At 45.4% G+C, this 19679-nt stretch overlaps 1 protein-coding gene across 2 annotated transcripts; it reads left to right on the top strand.

The window, feature by feature from the left end:
• Positions 1–1442: 1442 nt before the first annotated feature.
• Arhgdib (Rho GDP dissociation inhibitor beta) lies at positions 1443–19566 on the top strand. 2 transcript variants are annotated; one of them, XM_052721238.1, is made up of 6 exons: positions 1443–1559; positions 9201–9388; positions 10787–10870; positions 13449–13525; positions 16404–16467; positions 18816–19566. In XM_052721238.1, the coding sequence occupies exons 2-6, from the start codon at positions 9211–9213 to the stop codon at positions 19013–19015; spliced, it is 603 nt and encodes a 200-aa protein (XP_052577198.1). In that variant the 5' UTR covers positions 1443–1559; positions 9201–9210; the 3' UTR covers positions 19016–19566. The 2 variants fall into 2 exon arrangements, with proteins under 2 accessions (XP_052577198.1, XP_052577197.1); XM_052721237.1 differs by lacking the exon at positions 1443–1559 and adding an exon at positions 1566–1681.
• The last annotated feature ends 113 nt before the right edge of the window (positions 19567–19679 follow it).

Below are 19679 nucleotides of genomic sequence, written 5' to 3'. Positions count from 1 at the left end.
CCTCAAATCTGAGATTCTCTTGACTCCGCCTTCTGAGTGCTGGATTTCAGGCATTCACCCTGACTTAGTTAGGGTCACTGTTGCTGTGATGAAACACCATGACCAAAGCACCTTGAGGAGGAAAGGGTTTATTTGGCTTACATGTCATAGTGCATTGAGGGAAGCCATGGCAGGAACTCAAACAGAGTAAAAACCTGGAGGTAAGAGCTGATGGAGAGACCATGGAAGGATGCTGCTTATAGGCTTGCTCAGCCTACATTTTTATAGAATCAAGGACCACCAGCCCAGGGGTGGTACCACCCACAATGGACTCAGCCCTCCCTCAGTAATCGCTAATTAAGAAAATGCCCTATATGACTTCCCTGCAGCCCAATCCTATGGAGGCTTTTTTTTTTTCCTAGTTGAGGTTCTTTCCTCTCAGGTGAAGTTGACATAAAACTGTCCAGCAGACCCCACATCCTCCGCTGTATTCCTTCTTCTACTTTTTCTAGGTTAGTCTGTTTTCTCACACCCTATGACCACCACCCAACCCTTGGTCACTCTGGTTCTAATTACCCTAGGGACCAAACGCAGTCCCCAGCAGTGACTTTCAAACTGAACTGGAGACCATGCAGGGTATTTGGATGAAGACAGAGTTATTACCGTTTTTTTCCAAGTGACTTTGTTGAGGTAGCAAGCACTAAGTGTATTGATACAAATACTGGTTATCGAATATTACTCTAAATGAGCACGCATTTTTGACTGTGGTCAGAGGAGCATGTAGAGTAAGTGAGACATAGAACACTGCAACTGTTTCTTCAGAAGCTTTGCATATGGCATTGGCAGCTTGTTCTCATTTAAATGACTTCACAAACCATTTCCTCAAATAGCTACAAAGTCAATTTTAGCATATATGGGATTATCACAGATTTCTGCGTTTGATGATGAATTAATGAAGTTGAATTTTCTTTTTCTATCTGCATTCCTAGATATAACCAATGGCGGTGGGGATTTTGTTGTTGTTGTTTTGTTTTACTTTTTTTTATTTCATTTGAAGGTTTGTGGTTCAATACACAGCAACATCTTAAAACTGGAACCAATAAATAAGGCTCCAAAAATGTCTGAAAATAAATTATTTAAATTTAGCACCAAGTATATACATTTAACTTTCAGAGTTTCTACTCTGCATTTCCTGCCAGCAAATTGTCTTACCAGGAAAAAAAAAGAGAGAGAGAGAAAGAAAGAAAGAAAGCTGGCAGGGGCCTCACAGAAACAGAAGTTAGTAGTACACACTAAAGCCTATACAAATTTATTACTACTCTTTGGGGGCTTCACGTCTCTCCCTGAGATTGTGGCTTTTAAACACACACACACACACACACACACACACACAATTATTCATAGCACGCATGGCCATGCGGACCATCCCCCAGCATGCACACTCATGCATCTCATGTCACATGGGCTGGTTTGCTGCACATGTGTCATTAATTGTCAAGAATGCTGCTCAGAGTTGGCTGATCGGAAGATAGGCAGCGCAAAGGAACAGGATTTGAGACAGCCCAGGGTTTCCTCTTCAAGTAGGTTTAAAACATTTCTCTCTCTCTCTCTCTCTCTCTCACTAACTTCCTTCCTGTTCTAACTGCCAGTACTCAGAAGTCAGAGTTGAGAGGCAGAGGTACCCGACAGAGACGCCCTGAACGTAAGTTGAATGCCTGAGGTGGGGGAGGCTGCAGGTGGGCGCGCAGAGCGGTGCAGGAAATCTCAGAACCAAGCTCCTGCCCCTGCTAATGAGCTGCTGCTGTTTTTCAGAAGGGTGTTTCTTTAAACCAAACTTCACGATAAGAAAGTGCTAAAGAGATTGCTGGAGCAGAAAAGGGGAAGTCAGAGCTGGGAATGGTAGACTAGCTGGAGGAGGTAGGGCCGAGGACCCTGCTACCAGAATGTTCTAGAGAAGGGCTTTGGGAATACCTGGAATGGGGGGCCACTGGGCTGTTTCCTTGCGTGGCAGGAGCTGGGATTTGGCCAAGCCTAGGAACAGAAAAACTGTACCTCTGCGCTGTGTTGGTGGATGATGGGTTGTGCTGGGGTGGGGCTGTACGGTTTCCTGTTTTTAAGCACACTTTACAGAGACTATTTGAAAAGAGAGGAAAAAAAAAATGTGTTTCAGAGCTGTCAAATACTAAGCCATTAGCAAAAGCGGAGGATTAAATTCCTGCAGTGGGATGGGCAGAAAGATATTCGCACTTACTGCCCAAAACAGTCCTTCACATCAGGGAGAGCCGAAGCAAACCCGGAAGATGCGGGGAAGGTTGTTACAGAGACAGGCTAGGAGACTTTGGGCTCAACTGTGAGTAGGGTCCGTGGCCGCCAGGCTGGCCTGGCTGAACTTTGGCCTCATTAGAAGTGCTTTAGGGATGACTTGACATGCTCTCCTCTCTTATCACTTTGCAGGCAGCCTGTCCTAAAGTCCCTATCTGGGGTAAGTGGTGACATAGGTCTGAGAAACCCTGAGCAAATTTGCAACTGAGGGAGGTAGACTACACTGGCAGGCAGCTCCCCTGACCGTCCTTTCACAGAGACACCAAGAGCCTGCCGAAGTCAGGGGGGAGCGCACATAGAGAAGTTCACTCACATGAGAGCTCCAGAAAAGATCAGTGGTGGCCTGCTGGCTGGAAATTTGTCGCCAGCAGGTGTCAATCATCTTCTCATTTCTTTCTGTGGAAAGAGTGGATCCCTGACAGTTTTAAATATAGCACAAGTTTGGAGACAAAACCAGCTTATTCCTGTGTGAGACCTGTGGGTTTCTGATAGAACAGTGATCCACGCTCCATCCACCCTGCCCAGACTCAGCCGGTGAGGAACAACCATGGCTAGCCAGCCTAAACCTCATGGGCATCTTCCTGCCCTTGGAATTTGGTCCCTCCCCATTTGCCGGAGCACGGGTCTGTCCCTAGGGAGATGTGCCTTGAGCAGTCTCTCGGTTTGGTTTTCACTGGAAGCTCAGAAAAAGAGAGTTATTCTGAGGGGAATTTATGGGAATACAATATGTGCTGAACTTCAGCTAGCAGGAAGGGAGAAGCCCTGTGAGGTGAAAAGCGAGCAGAGAGAAGACAGCCGGCCTTGCCTCAGGGTCTTCTCTGTGCCAAGCTGCTTGGTATTGAGAGACTCAAGATTTTCATCCTGAGCGATGGAGAAGGTTATTATTAAGAACCGGAGGTGTTCTGTAGTTTGACTGAAGTCATGTAGCTGGTACAATAAAAGAACCGATAGCCTTAGAAAACGCCCCCGGAAGAAGTCCCTGACCCCGACCCCCCCCCCCCCCATGCGGAATGCCTTTGTTTGATGTAGGGTGGCATCGCTGCTCTGTTAGGGACTGTGTTGGTGGACGGTGAGCTGGAGTCTCATGAAGACTCTACAGTGGCGGGTTCCAGGTCTTGCTGGCTTCTGGAACATCGGCACTTTCATCCATATAATAAGCTCTTACCAATTTGTCCTTTATTGATAACACTCTGATTTCCTCAGCCAAAGCTGGCTAAAGCTCCACCAGGTCTTCCTTGGGGGGTCTTACAACCTGAGTTCAACTGGTCCTGAAACTGTCTTTGACTTCTAATGCCTCATTCGTTGAAAACCTTGGTGACTATGTTGAGTTACTTGAGTCTAGTTTTTTGATTAGTCGTGGCTTCCAGAGCACAACTGTCTTTGAAGATTAAAGTATTATTTGTGAAAGAAGAGTGTCACATGGTGGGCAGTTGGAGAAGCACTGTAATTCTTATCTCCTCCTGCACCAACCCAGGGCTGGAAGAGCACGCTAGGAATGCAGAGGCAGGGACAGCAGACTGCTTCTCTCAGGAGGGGAAAGGTGAAATTCCGTTTCTGGGAAGTAGCGGCGCACACCTTTAATCCTAGCATTTGGGAGGCCGAGGTTTCTCTGTGAGTTCTAGGTCTGCCAGGGCTACATAGTGAGATCCTGTCTTTAGAAAAAAAAAGGGGAAGGTGGATTTTTGAAAATAGAAAGATAAAGAATTCTGTTTCTAGAACTATGTCCCCTTCTGGACAGATCACAACCTCCATTGCATCATACAAGATGGGTCCCTCTCAGTCACTAGCTTGGATCTTCTCAGCCAGTTTTAGAGTTTGGACTGCCTATGCAGCTGACTGGGTAGAGAGTGGCCTTCCGGCGCCAGGACGGGCCAAATCTTCCATGTTGCTAGAAATGCTGAAGGACTGGAGCTTACTCCAGAAGCAACCAAGAGGCCTTGTGGATGACCTGGGAGATAAGCCGGGGCCTCCTGAGACCAGGCAGCAGTCTCAATTAGCTGTGAGACCTGCAGCTTTCAGAAAGAAGCCAGCTCTCTGCTCTGTGCCCTACTGTGGGAAATCCCCTGCTCCAGCACCACCCCACTCCACCCCACCCCCACACCTCTCCCTTTCTCTACTTGCTACCTCTTCCTTGTAATGACTCAGGCGTGCAGGGTAACACCCTAGCAGGCCCAGCCTTTCAACCTAGTTAAATCTCCCCTGCATTTTCCTCCAGAGCCAGAGGGAGTTTCTCCGTCAATTGCTCTGCATCTACTGACTCATCTTACCATTCAGAGTGAGCGCTGGCTTCAGGCAAGCAAAGACTCAATAAATAAAATCCAAAATTAAATTGTTAATAAGAGGTATTTCAAAAACAATACAGTAGCCATCGTCCTATTTTTACATTCGACTCTACTTATAAACAATCCTCAGAAGTCCCTGATCTTCGGGTCTCCTCCTTAATCCTCAGAAAAAAGACTACAAATTGAGGAGGAAGGGCTGGACTCAGTTTATACCCAGGAGAAGCATTTGGCACTTAGGCAGCTACATACCACAAAACACATAGTGTCAGGGCAAGGAAAGAAATTAATATTTATTGAGCATCTACTGGCCAGTATAGTTCACAACTCACATTTTCTTCAACCTTTCAATGCCAGGAGGGAGAATCAGTTTTCCTACATCACTGGTAGATGTTAAAAGCTTACTTAGAGCTATAAGAAGTTGGTTGCAGAGCCAGGCTTCGAGCTGACCTGACTTTGTCAAAGCCCATGCTTTATCAAACATGAAGGTCGCTTCACTAAATTAGCCAGGGACAGGATTTACTTCCTACAAATGAAGAATCTAATTTATTTTTACGGCCAGCAACTCATGTGAAGCTATATTAATATCCATACATGTGTGTGTTGGCCTGAAGTTCAGTTGTATTTACTATTTTCTGTTTCTGTAACGTGTAGCTCCCTCACAGTGCCTGGTGATTCCTTTCAATAATTCATGAGCTGCACCAAGCATGTAACTGCTAAGTTTTGGTTCACAACAGTTCAGTAACTATCTGCAGCTGTTTTTATGATAATCTTTGTTATGCAAAGGGTTTAGATAAAGAAAAATGATTTACATTTAAGGGGAAAAAGGTAAGTTACATAAAATGTAAAATGTGGCACCTTTCAGAAAGTCACAGGAAATTTAAATAATTAAATGCTGGTATTATTCTCTCCCACACACAAATGAGGTAAGGTAACTGAATAGTAGCTAGGTGTCACACAATTTCAGGCAGGGAGATTCTTGCAGAGACAGGCTAGGGACAGTAGACCATCTAGAGACCATATGCCTTAGTCCCCCATCTCTCAAGATAAGTAAAGTAGAGTCCTCAAGGCTGAAACATGTGCCTAAGAGTTCACTGTGAGGAAGCCAGAACTAACCTCCATGTGTGATGGGGACTGTTCAGTATGGAGATAAACACCCCCAAATCGCACAGATCTAACCACAAGCCACATGCCCATACTTACGAGGCATGGATATCACGTGATGACCTCTGCTTCTGTATATCCAACATCTGGGTGAATAAATACAGTCTTGACTTCGAAGTTCAATCTCAATGATCCAGCAGAGCCTGGGGGGAAGAGCTTCCTCTTTAGCAATTAACCGCACTGCATTCACCAGGAAGTTACAGGTTCAAGGTCATATTTCCAACCTAGAGCTCTTAGGCCATGATAAAGATTACGAAGGGCTTCGGAGTCCATCAATCTATTGACTAAAGGAATAAAGACTTATATCTTGACTCTTTTCCTCTTTGGACTAAAGACCACAATGTTTGTCCTATTTTTGAAGAGTTTCTTATTTTTATATGTATGGATGTTTTGCATGAATGTTTGTGTGTGGACCCCAGTAGCAAGAAGAGGGTGATGGATCTTCCAGAAGTAGAGTTCCAGATGGTTATGAGTTGCCTGGGTGCTGGGAATCAAAACCAGGTCCTCGGCAAGTACAGCCAGTGCTCTTAACAACTGAATCATCTCAGCCCCTGCTTAGCAGTTTTTTTTAAGAGTCCTATCATCTCCCAAAAGATGACGGACCACCAGCTAGGCCTTTTGAGTGTGACTGAAGTTATCATCTTCTGTTCCTTCCCTGGCTCTGACCAGCATGCCAGTATGCTCTGAAGTAAAGGGTTTTGTAAACCGTAGGGGTTAATAGACAAGCCGTAGCCTCCTTTTTACTTAAAAGGTTTTGGCTGAGAGTTGCCTTTTCAGTTATTCTGTGTTTATTACCAAATACTCATCTTTCCACAGTGAACAACTTTGGATCATCTGGTCTCGTATCTTTTTCTTATGCTATAATCATGTCAAATTGTTGTAATATGGCTCTGAAATTCCTGCTTTTATTATACCAATGCCGGACACTGCCCATTGTCCTCCCTCTTCAACATCTTTAAAAAGTCTCCACAGTTTTATGAAATGCTTGTGTTTGCAATGAATTATGAAAATCTAAGTTACATCAGATTTAATAATAAGATGGAAACCCAGATGATGGAGGAATTGATTTGGCAATGGTCACATAGTTAGAAGTTCACAAGTCCTATGGCAGCCTCTCCCTCTCCCTCTCCCTCTCTCCCTCTCTCCCTCCCTCTCTCCTGCCCCCTCACCTCTCCCTCTCCCTCCCCCTCCCTCTCTCCTGCCCCCTCACCTCTCCCTCCCCCTCCCACTCTTTCCCTCTCCTTTTCCTTCCCCCTTTCTCTACTCTTTTCAAGAACTGGAGTCTAAAGGTGAAGAATGACAGCTCTTGCAAGCCAATGAGGTCATCTTGAACTGGTGAATGGGTACCATGTCACCATCTAACAGGCAGGCTTTCGATGAGGACCTGTTAGAACAGGGTGATGCATCCCACAGGTTCTTTCCCATGAACTGGGCCACCCTGGTCCCTGTAAACAGCCTGCTGCTCTATCCGGTGGGTTGTAGACTCTCCACCATACTCATCTGTTAAGCTGTTATGGCCACCAGATGAGAATCTGTCTCTTCTAATTTGTCTTATCTGGCTTGCTCTTTGTCTGTCCTCCTTAAAGCTTGTCCTTAAATTGCCCCCCAAATTACAAGATCCACCCACTGCATCCTTCTTTATTTTTCCTACCAGTTCATTCTATTTTTTCTCTGAACGTTGTTTGGAATATGAGCTGGATTAGTCATTATGTTTTCCCGGCCGCTCTCTGGAGTCTTGGCTGCTGATCTCTGGAGTCTTGGCTTTGAGTGATGTGGTTCAAGTTAGATAAGGGTTATCATAGGAATGGGCCTACATGCTTCCTTTCTGTGTAGGAAATGGACCTGGGCATTGCAATGTGGCTTTGAGAGCTACTCAGGGCTGTGGTGTTTGGCCTGATGTTTTGCTGAAAGATGAAGGAAGAGAATCCTTGTTTCTTTCTCTCCCTTCCTCCATTTCAGTCTTTCCTTCATCCCTTCTCCATACTCACCCCCCAATTTCTCTTTCTTTTGTTCCATTAAATTTGATTTTGTTTGTCTCCACTTACAAATTAATTTTCTTCTTATTGTATTAGTAACATTGAAACACAGAACTATAATCAAATTGGGCCATAAATCTCCTCATTCCTAGAGAATTCCCAGAAGTCCACAATGTCACTCACCATGGATGAGATGTGGTAGATAATGTCTTCTAGGTTTGTGGCTATGAGAAATGAAGGCTTTGCCTGTGGACAAGAAGAGGTCAGAACTTTGCCATCCTGGGCCAGGCATCACCTCTCATTGCCTCCAGCCACACACTGTCGCGTTCACCACTGTGTGACCAGGAACCTCTTAACCGTCAGTTCTCGGTTTTCCCAATGATTCAGTGAGAACTGGACTGTTTTACCTCTTACCTTTTGGGCTCTGAAGATCTAGTATCCACAGATGCTCATCAACACTCACATGAGGATAATTTTACTAGATTCCCTCCACAATTTTGTCTACACAAGTCAAGTTAGAGTAGATAATGATTAGAGAAGGAATGTCCCATGGTCCACCCAGAGGAGACCTTGTAGATAACACTATTATACAGTTCTGTCACATATAAACTTCGTGCTCAAAAGTCATGCCATCAAGTTGAAAATTTTTTTGTAAAACAAATTTCATAATCTTTTAATTAAGTGTATGATTCTCTGTTAGGCCACACTCAGAGCTAACCTGCAGTGGATAGAGAGCATAAGGTCACTAGACATCTAGAAAAATACTGCAAGGACTCAAAGAAAAGGGAAGGTTGACAGATGACCCCCTAATAACAAATCTGCACTTAGGATTTTGCCTAGAGGAATGTGAGTCCTTTGCTGTTTGGTGGCATGTCAAAAGAACACAGGACACAGAGTGAAATGAATACTCAATGAAAACAAAATGCAGAGCTGCACAAGTGTTACGGGGTTGGGGTGGGAACTCAAGGAAAACCTAGGACCCAGTGTCTGCCCTTAAGCCATGATAAGCAGTGTGTGATGGGAACCATTCATATATCCCAGGCAAGTGTCAGAGGTCTGTGTTTCTCTGGGTGTCATCTTTGAGGTCTTGCAAGTATTCAAGGAAAGAATAAGTTCATGAGAAGAAACCAACCATTTGACCAGAGATGCTCTACCTGTATATAAGTCACCATAACTCAGACTGTAATCAGGGGACAGCAATGGAGCAAAGAAAGCTAAAATTATTGGTCACTCGGACTATTTGGTATGTTTCTTCACTATCGTGTACTGTTCGCAGTGAGCTATTTATTGCTATAGTTTTATTTCTAAAAAGGAAAATTAAGACAAGTCAGAGAAATGACTGGAAAGAGTATATATTTCAAGAAATGTGTTGAGGAACAATTTGAAGATCACTGATGAGTACAGATCTCCAGTAAGGCAAGGGTGGCACCAATAGTAAGTCAAGTGGCTAATGGACCATCTTCCTGTCTCTAACATCAAGAGGAATCAAGATGACTGAGAAGGACGTACAGCCACAGCTGGACGAGGGGGACGATGACCTGGACAGCAAGCTCAATTACAAGCCACCCCCTCAGAAGTCCCTGAAGGAGCTGCAGGAGATGGATAAAGACGACGAGAGTCTAACCAAGTACAAGAAAACGCTGCTGGGGGATGTTCCTGTGATAGCGGGTATGTGTGCACGGGGAGGGGTCGGGGCAAGGCCTCCAGGGGGACACGATTGCTGTCACCCACAGTCAGAAGCAGAGGCTACACGGGTAGGAGGGTGAGGCACAATTTATACATGCAGCTTAAGGTCGTGGGCTGTATAACTAAGTCTTCTTTGGAGACTGTGTGAGAGTCAGAGGTAAGGCAGACAAAAATTACCCACAGGGAGCACTTAGAATTTCAGACCACAACTACACTGTATTCTGGTCTCCATCAGCCCCTAAGTTTTTTTCTCTTTCTTGTATGTTTCTTAACTATTCCTCTCTCTCTCTCTCTCTCTCTCTCTCTCTCTCTCTCTCTCTCTCTCTCTCTCTCTCTTTGTTTGTGTGTGTGTGTCTGTCTCTGACACACACACACACACACACACACACACACACACACACACACACACACACAGCCAGAACAAGACATGGCGACAAGGCCTGAATAGACAATGTCTCAGTATTTGAGACTTACAATTAAGATGAGTCTGAGTCTTAGTTAGCAACTTGAGAGAAAAGGGTTTATTCGTTTGGCTTATGCTTCCACAATCACAGTCCATCACTGAAGGAAGTCAGGCCAGGAGCTCAGGGCAGGAACCTGGAGGCAGGAGCCAATGCAGAAGCCATGCAGGGGTGCAGCTTTCTGGAGGCAGGAGCCAATGCAGAAGCCATGCAGGGGTGCAGCTTTCTGGCTTGCTCGCCATGGTTTGCTCCGCCTGCTTTCTTTTTTCTCTCTTTTCCTTTTTCTTTTTTTGTGTTTTTTTCAAGACAGGGTTTCACTGTGTAGCCCTGGATGTCCTGGAACTCCCTCTGTAGACCAGGCTGGCCTCGAACTCGCAGAGATCTGCCTGCCTCTGCCTCCCAAGTGCTGAGATTAAAGGTGTGCGCCACCACCAGCAGCAGCCTCAGCCTGCTTTCTTATAGCACCCGGGATACCAGCCCAGGGGAAACACCGTAACAAGTTAGACCCTCTCCAACATTAATCAATCAAGAAAATGCACCATTGGCTTGCCTGTATGCCAGTCTGGTGGCGGCACTTTCTCAAGCAAGGGTTTCTCTTCCAAAATGACTCTAGTTCCTGTCAACTTGATACAAAAGTATCCAACACAGTCAGCAAATCCCTGAATTAGAAAATCACAGCTCTGCCATTTCTATAGAGATCAATACCAAGCATAGTGAACCTGCCGTTTTGTTTCTAATGCTACTCCACATAGAGAAGTTATTTTCTCTTTATGTTCTCTTCCCTCGTTCACAACTCGAAACACACATACACACACACGCGCGCGCGCGCATGCACACACACACACACACACACACACACACACACACACACACACACACACCCTTTCCCTGTACTTACATTTTCTCTTTAACCCTGCAGACCCAACAGTCCCCAATGTGACTGTTACCCGGCTTAGCCTTGTTTGTGACAGTGCACCAGGACCAATCACCATGGACCTTACTGGTAAGTGAACACATCTCTACTGTTCAGAGGGGTCTAAGACATTACAGGGAAAACTTGATCTTCGTTCTCAGGCTCCGCTGGAGAAAACCATTAAGGTGGCGCTTGGAAACGTATATGCTGGGATCAGTCTACAAACCATTTGCACTCTGAGTGTCCACTGCTTGCCACTTAATGAAAAATCCAGCCCCAGACTCCATGTAATGGAACAGTTGAGAGCTAGACACCTTTTGTGTGTATACGCATGTGTGTCCATGCTTGTGGAGGCCAGAAGTCAGCCTCAGGTGCCAGTCCTCACAATCTCTCACCTGGGCTAGTCTGTCTGGCCAGTGAGCCCTAGGGAAGGGATCTACCTGTCTTCATCTCTCCAGAGCTAGAATGCCCAGCTTTCTTTATTTGGAGAGATTATTTGTTTCTGAAAATTTTTAACATGGGTTCAGGAGGTCAAAGTCAGGTCCTCAGGCTTGTATGGCAAGTACTTCCCTGGCGTAGCTATCTCCCCAGCCTCCATGCATTCACTTTTGATGTGTTTACTTGTACAATATTTACTTCAGATCTGTGTTTCCACATGGAGGAAGAAGCGGCTGTTCTTGTAGGAGAGACTGCAGATGGCAATTCTGACACATGCTGTGCACTTCTAGACGTACAGCACTTATATATCTGAACACCAGCAAAAGCTCCAATCCTCCCCCAGCTATAGCCTTAGCTGAAGGGGAGAAACATCCCAAGACCTCCCGAACACCGATAGATACTCCCCTGCTCAACACACTCAAAGCTCAAAGCTCCATGCCATAAACAATTTCTCCTACCAAAAAGAAAAAACAAAACCACAGTGTTTCTTTCACCCTTTGTGACTAACAGCCCAGCACTCTCCTTAGGCAGGTCTAGAGGAGATGGTCATTGACTGGGAAGGTGGACTTCATGGGAAAACAGGCATCTGCCGGGGGGTGAGAAGAGGCTCATGAAGCCAAATGGGGCATCAAAGGTGGATCTGGAGAGGAAAATCAGCTGCCAATTCAAAGTTTCACTGAAGTACAGGAAAGCACAGCTCTGGGCTGTACGTCTAGCACAGGAACTTCCCTCTCACAGAACATGTGCATTTTACCTTATATGGACTTTTCTGTCAGAGGGAGGAAATCAGGGCCTGAGAGGACAGGCTTCCTGTTCAACCGAATTCAGCAGAGCAGACACCACACACACACACACACACACACACACACACACACACACACACACACTCATAGCCCCACGTTGCAGCATCTCTCCAGGACAGAAACAGGCTCTCTCACCCAGACTCAGCCCTGTCCTGCGGCCAGGTACAACTGCCAGGTTGCAAGAGTAGGTGTGACGGTGCTGAGGACACATCCAGAAGAGAGTGAGAACACGGCACGAAAGCCTGCTCTTTCAAAATCCACATTTGGTTTCTGTCCTAGGGAAGCTGCTGAGATGAAGCCATGTAATAGTGTTTGTGAAGTAAAATACTTACTCAAAGTTGTGTGAAACACACACATGTGCATACAGACACACATATACACACACACAAACACACATACATACATATGCACACACATACACACACAGTGACACACACATACCTATAAATATACACATATGCACGCACACACACATATATACATAAGCACACACACAGAGACACACACGTACATACACATACACACATATGCACACATACATACATGCACACACAACTGAACTATACAGAAGTGTATAAAGTATATATATTATATAAAGTATAATAACCTCCCTAAGCAGGACCCAGGATTTAAAGACAGCTCTCAGGATTATGAACCCTAAAGCTGTTACAATTTAAATGATCTTCCTTACAGAAAATAGTGTGATATGACATTCCAAATGCAAGTCCAATAACTTCGAAGTGAGAACCTAATTAAATAATTATAAAAGTCAAAAGCAGTTTTTAAAGCTAGAATATGCCATATATTACCAATTGGTAATAATAATGATATCAATGATATGAATCAATGGAGGGAAAGCCTATTGAAAGCTTATCAATCTTATGAACACCAATAGCTGTTGTTCTTGTATCTATTTCCTCATATTTCTTTGAGAAGCCATCATATCTTTATCTGACTATGGATGTGCATGAAGTTTTCAATAGAAAGAATATTAACTAACTTTCCTCTAAGACGGCCAGTTAATTGATACTTTGTTGTTACTGGCAATAATAAAAAATATTTACCTTCATCAGGACTAATTGGAAGTTATGGGAAAAAAGGGATTTATCTTTATAACTACAACTAATTATAAAGCTTGTGTGTTTTGGGCATTGACATCAAACTTGCAGGAAAACCCTTTACCATGTTTCTATGTTCTTTTTAAATAACTGAACTATAAGATTCTAGGCAGTATAGGTGTGTGTGTGTGTGTGTGTGTGTGTGTGTGTGTGTGTGTGTGTGTGAACACTAATCTCAAATGCTATCTGAGTGAAGATCCTTATGAATCATGCAGCCCAGATGGGCCCAGCAGAGGACTCTGAACCTTGGTTTTCATTCTTTATGTAGCAGCTCCTGAGGATATTAACTTTCTAAATCCTCTCCTATAGGTGACCTCGAAGCCCTCAAAAAGGAAACATTTGTGTTAAAGGAGGGTATTGAATATAGGGTCAAAATTAACTTCAAAGTAAGTATCTCCCCCATGTGCTCTTAACTTTCCCATAATGCATTTCTTGCACTATTGCGCTGGGATTCTCTGGTTCTCACTATTGTTTTTGGTGGCGGTTGTTGCTGTCCTGACTTCCCAGCTTGGGTCTGAAACAATCTGTGCCCACCTCTCAGCTCTTCCCGTGGAGATCCACCCTTGCTTCCCACCTTTCTCCAGTCAGGACATCTCAGCCTCTCCCTCCATCACCCCACACTCCCTCAGAACGCCTGACGCTTACATCCACGAGGCACACACTACTGTGTACTGTGCCATTTCCTCCTTATGGAACCTGAGCAACCAGAGGCCTGCTAAAATCATGTGCCCCTTCCTTCCACCATCTCACACAGCTTTGTAAATGGTGGATCTTTATGGACACATCCTAGAAATAAATGGTTCAGCAAAAAGGAAAAGAAAGCAAGATACTCCAACTGCTCGATTATCACTCAGATCCAGGAACCATGGTCTTTTCAGAGTGGCTAGGAATTTCAGTGACATTTGTAAAGCAGGTGAGCAGATAATGTAGCAAAACTAAACAAGGAGTAAGCTGACAGCTCATGAATAGGCACACATCCCAGTGAGTAACGACAGTTCCCAGAAAAATAACCTTGACTTTGAAAGCAAATAAGTGAGAGATGCACTGCTTTGCATTCCGGGGTTTGTTTGCTTGGGCTGCCACTCATTGCCACCCAGTCATGTTCTCCGGGCTCCACCAGGGGAGACTCCATCTGCTCTCTCTGTTTGCACACTGGGCCCACCTTTCCCCTGGGTGCAGGATATGATTCAAGGTGGCTAGACAGTCACTCTCTACCACATGCTAAAATGCCTAATGTCTTTCCATCCTGTAAATGTTGGTTGACACCTACACAACCATCGCTTGAACTGTGGATGGCATGGCTTCCTGTCATACTACTCATTGCTAGAGCATCTGGGCTGCTGGTGGAGCCTCCTACCTGAAACCCATGGAACAGTTCCCGTCCGTCCAGGATTGAACCAGTTGCACTACTGTGCTGCTAGTTTAGAAAACTTGGGTTTGCAAATGAAACCCAACCGGGCGATTTTGACTGACTAAGGAGGCTAAGGGAGGTCACTGACTATGCGTGAGTGTAGAGCTGTCAGCGTTGTGGATCGAGGCATTTTCGAGTCCAATCCACTTCTGAGGTTTGCCCCAGTCTCCATCAAGATTAAGACCACTCTATCTGTAACTCAAGCTAAGGTGAGTCAGCCTATAGCTTGTCCCAGCTTGGAGCTACTGTTAGAAGGAACCCAGATCAGAGTAAAGAGTAATTAAAACGCAATTTAAATCTTTACTGACATTTCTTGGCAAACATTCAAAGAAATCAAATTTATAATACCAGTTACCTACAACCTTCCAGCATTCTGTTCCTCTCATGTTCTTTTTCTTATCCTGAAGTTGCCAACGCCCTAGAACCCTGACCTAGGGTGATTCCTTGGGTCTACACCCCATCCTCTGCCTCTTAGGGACATGAAGTCCTCCTGACTGCCACAGCCTCCAGTGTCATTCTTGTGCTTTGGGAGTTGGGAGAGCCAGTGGAGAGGCATGGGCAGAAGAGGATATTATATAAATATTCATCTTTTTCTGCCCTTGGTATGTTTCTATGAAGTGGTTCCTCTGTGGAGCACTGCTCCCACAGCAGATGCCTTCTTTTGAAATTCTTATTACTGCTTTTCCTGTTGTGTGGTCTCATCCCACCTGAACTGAACACGCAGGCCACTGGGCCCAAGGGGCGGGCTGAAGACTTGTATAAAACACATTCGTTTCTCCCATTTCTATGAGCTAGATAGATGTGAGAGTGATTGGGAAACGTGGGCTTCACTCTATCAACCATCTCTCCAGTAGATTCTGGCTGCTCTTGGTTGCTTTATCACACGTGCTAACCTAGACAGTGTGGAATCTGAGCTGACAATGTTCATTGTTGGTCTTTTTCACCTTCAGGAGGGTGAAGGACAGCCCTGGCAGTTTGGTTGTTAACTGTTGTATCCACCATATGTACCAAGAGACAAACTATTAACAGGGGAAATTATCGTAGGTGCTTTAATTTTTCTGCTGTTGAAAGTTTCCCAAGCCCTTCAGCTCATGACTCAGTGTCCTCTTTGACTTGTTTATGTAGACATGACCACGGTGAAAAGCTCACAGAGAGCCCAGTTCAGGCCCAGGTACAGTGAGTCATGGAAAACAAAATGCTGGACTGCCTACAGCGCCATCCCATCCGAGTGGATTTTCATTGAGAATCTAGGGAAAGCAGCAGTATCTTAGATAATGTCCAGTGGCGAGAAGCTGAGTGGGCTTGCCGGGTACCAGCAGACTTCATCCATATTTATGGGGAAGGGTGTTTTGGTGTGACATAGCTTTACCTCTAGGTTCCAGTCTCACTTCCACAGCCCTCTCCCAGGCCTGACTTTCCATTACCACTCCTCTCTCTGCTGTTTGTCTTTCACAGACGAGGTGGATCATTTCTGGGGATATGGTGTCTGCAGACTTACATAAAATTTTCCATTGGTATTTTTATAACCTTCTCTGAGACAGGGGCAGTGTTTTTGCTAGTATATTAAGGAGAGAGAGCTAGAAATGATTGCCCAAGCCACTAAAGAAGGAGAAAATGGTGAAGAATATTGAGACCCTCCCCAAAAGCAATTACATTGAGAAATATTACGGCAGTCAGTGATTACACCTGCATTGGCAACATTAAGTCTTGTGATTGAGTATCTCCAATTTCTAAGAGTAACACACTGAATTATTACAGAAGCACTTGATCTGTTTAGCTAGAAGAGGAAAGATTTTTTTTAAAAAAAACTGAAAATCTTTAATCTGAATTTCTTGGGGTCTTCTCACCTACAGGTGAACAAGGATATTGTGTCCGGCCTGAAGTATGTTCAGCACACGTATCGGACTGGGATGAAAGGTAGGAGAGTGTCCCATGCTTCTCACTGGTATTTCTGTCCCAGGTGTTGAACAACCTTTGGTTTTAAGCTTACAAGAGCTGGATGAAAGGTATCGGTAGATGGCAGGTCCACTCTAGGAAAACATACACAGGTACATCAGACCTAGACACTGAGACCAGCATTCAGGATGCCAGGTTCACATAAGGCAAGCCACTGGCCTTCAACATTCAGAATCTGGAATCCAAGTCTGTTACTCATTCATACATGAGGAGAGTAACCAAGATAAACTGAAGCAAAAGTCATCAACAGTGAAGAAATGGAAGAAATAACCCAGTCAGTGAAATGCTTGCATGAAGACCCAGGTCTGAGGCCCCAGAACCCCCAGAAGCAAGTCAGTATGGTGGCATGCATTTGTAATCCCCTCCTGGAAAGGCAGAGACTGGGAGATCCCTGGGCATCATGGCCAACATAGATTCATTGGTGAGTTCCAGACCAGTGAGAAGGCCCCATCTCAAAAAAACCAAGGAAGGTATTACCTGGGAAGAACATCTGAGGTCAACTTCTGCCCTACGCCCCCCCCACACGTACCCCCCCCCACACACACACACACTCAAACACACACCACACACTCATACACACACCACACACCCATACACACACACATACCCATACATACACACACATACACACACACACACTCATACACACACCACACATTCATACACACACCACACACTCATACACACACCACACACCCATACACACACCTAATATTCAAAAGCATAAGCAGTCTACAGTGTAAAACCATGACAGAAAGACAAGAAAGACCTGCCCAAGGCCTATGTGCTGGGGTGAGCTCCAGGGACTCCATCGGGAGGAGGAGCAGAGTGACAGTGTATTGGAGCAAGCCTCGGGGTACCATGGGGAGGAGGGACAGAGAGGTAGTGTGTTGGGGTGGCACCACAGGTACCATGGGGAGGACAGGCAGAGAGGCAGTGTCTTGGGGTGGTATCCGGAGTGCCATGGGGAAGAGAGACAGAGAGGCAGTGTTTGATCTCTTAACAAAGAAATGGGAATACAATCCTTTCTAGGGCTGAGAAAAAGCAGTGTCATTGAAATGTAGACCCCCATAGTCCTTCCGCTGTCATTCTGGACATTCGTGGGGCAGGAACGTAACCCAGACACTTCTACACTCCTTCCTGACCTGCCTTACTTTCTGCACCAAACCTGAGCACAAGACAACTTAGCCCAGTCCCCCAAATCAACAAAGGAGCCCGGAGAAATTATTCTTTGATATGACTTCGGGACAGAAAAATCACTCTATCAAATTCCAGAGACGATTGCAGACGTGAGAAGCCCTGATTGGCCTTGCATTATAATCCCTGGTCTCAAGAAAACCCAGCTCAATTTCCTATTTCCTTTGAGCCCAGAGGCTGCGCTGACTCACTGAATGCGCAGCTGCCTCCGACTGTGCAGCAGTCAACAGGCCAGCTGCACCCTCCCCACAGCCACTCACTGCCATTTAACCTTCTCAGCCCGGGCGGGCATTCTGAACCCACACCCCAGCAGTCCTCTCAAAAGCGAGGTCGGTTGACTGTTTCCACCATTTGTTCCAATTCCCCACTTTTAAACTCCTGACCAACTTGCTGATTCTCCTCCCATCTAACATTTGAATTCCTAAATTCTACCTATTCTGATCACCGGATGTTGCAGCAGCCCCCTCCAACTAGGATTTTCTTAGAATGACAAGGGGTCTTTAAAGTCCATGATATAGAGAAAGAAAGAAGGACCCAAGTGCTGCAGAGCTTGGACAGCTATGAGGGAGACTGAGGCCCGACTGTCTGTCCATTTTTAATGGAGCAATCTGCTGTAGCTCTGTAAAGAGGCTTCAGCCCCACTGATTTAAGTCACTAATACTCTACCTTAATAATCGGAATCAACTCTGATACTTTTTTTAAAGACTTATTTTTGGCATCCACAGGTTACTGAACCTCGGTCCCCATTATGGGGAAATGGCAACATAAATCGCATTTTCTTAAAGGAATTTTGTTTTTTAAAATGCTCTAATATATCTGCCTCGGGGGATTATTTGGTCTTTGAGACAAGATCTCGTATTCGTGCAGCCAAACCTGCTCTTAAGTTCCTGCCCCAGCTTCCTTGGTGCCGGAAATGGAATCATGCGCACCTGGCTTAGTAGAAAAAAAAATTAAGAAAAAAAAATGCCCCAGGGAAAACTGATGTTTGTCCAGGCTCGGGCACCGTTGCCTTGGGCTTCCAGCCATGTAAGCTGCACTCCAGGCTCTCTCGCTTTTAGTATGCCTTTCCTACACCAGAGTCTTAACACTAACGGACCTTTCTTTCTTCCTAGTGGACAAAGCTACATTCATGGTTGGCAGCTACGGCCCCCGACCAGAGGAGTATGAGTTCCTCACTCCAGTAGAGGAGGCTCCCAAGGGCATGCTGGCCCGAGGCACTTACCACAACAAGTCCTTCTTCACTGATGACGACAAGCAGGACCACCTCACCTGGGAATGGAACCTGGCCATTAAGAAGGATTGGACAGAATGAGGCATCTGTCTATCCCTCCCTCTACTACTTCCCCACCAGAAGAATCCTTCCTGCCACGTCGGTCATGTTCTCCCTCTCCCCTCCCTGTTCACAGCTGGATCCCTTCTCTATCACACACACACACACACACACACACACACACACACACACACACACACACACGCACACACACACAGTCTCCTCACTAATGTGTTTTATATTACCCCATCTCTTAAGGTGTTCTCTGCACATGAGACTTAAAACCGAGGCTTTAACCCAGCTTGTTCTCTCAGACTTTCTCCTCCTCAGCAGGGCCAGAGTTCCGAAGTTCTCCATCTCATTTAGCATTACTCTCTTTTCTCCCAATCTGAGTACCGAAGGCCAGAAAATGGGCAAGCTATATCATTAATGGCTCCCTTGCCTTCTGTTCAGAAATTCATCCTTGCCACTGGGTTCTTCTGGGTCAACGAATCCCGCCATCACCTTCCCTGCCAGTAGGGGCTCTTCTTTTGGGGGAAACACTGTAAACAAGACGTAAGGAAAAGAATAAAATAACTGTATGTGTGACTGAGGACCTCTTTTCCCCTCCTTTTTCCCTCAAACAAACATGGTACCAGAAGCTCACATTTTGAGTCGTCTTACGGATGGGGGTATGGGTAAGATCCACAGTACAGGGGATGTACAG

The sequence above is a fragment of the Peromyscus californicus genome, unplaced genomic scaffold (assembly GCF_007827085.1).
Source record: "Peromyscus californicus insignis strain IS unplaced genomic scaffold, ASM782708v3 Scaffold_6__1_contigs__length_162567912, whole genome shotgun sequence".
In the NCBI taxonomy this organism is placed as follows: Eukaryota; Metazoa; Chordata; class Mammalia; order Rodentia; family Cricetidae; genus Peromyscus; species Peromyscus californicus.
Note: the sequence above shows the minus strand (reverse complement) of the source record. Positions and strands in the feature narration are given on the sequence as shown.

Excerpts from the sequence above, each read along its gene's own strand:
- Arhgdib (XM_052721238.1), top strand. The coding sequence starts at position 9,211 with ATGACTGAGAAGGACGTACAGCCACAGCTGGACGAGGGGGACGATGAC. Across the intron at positions 9,389-10,786 it reads GGATGTTCCTGTGATAGCGG|ACCCAACAGTCCCCAATGTG; the intron begins GTATGTGTGCAC and ends TTAACCCTGCAG. Across the intron at positions 16,468-18,815 it reads GTATCGGACTGGGATGAAAG|TGGACAAAGCTACATTCATG; the intron begins GTAGGAGAGTGT and ends CTTTCTTCCTAG.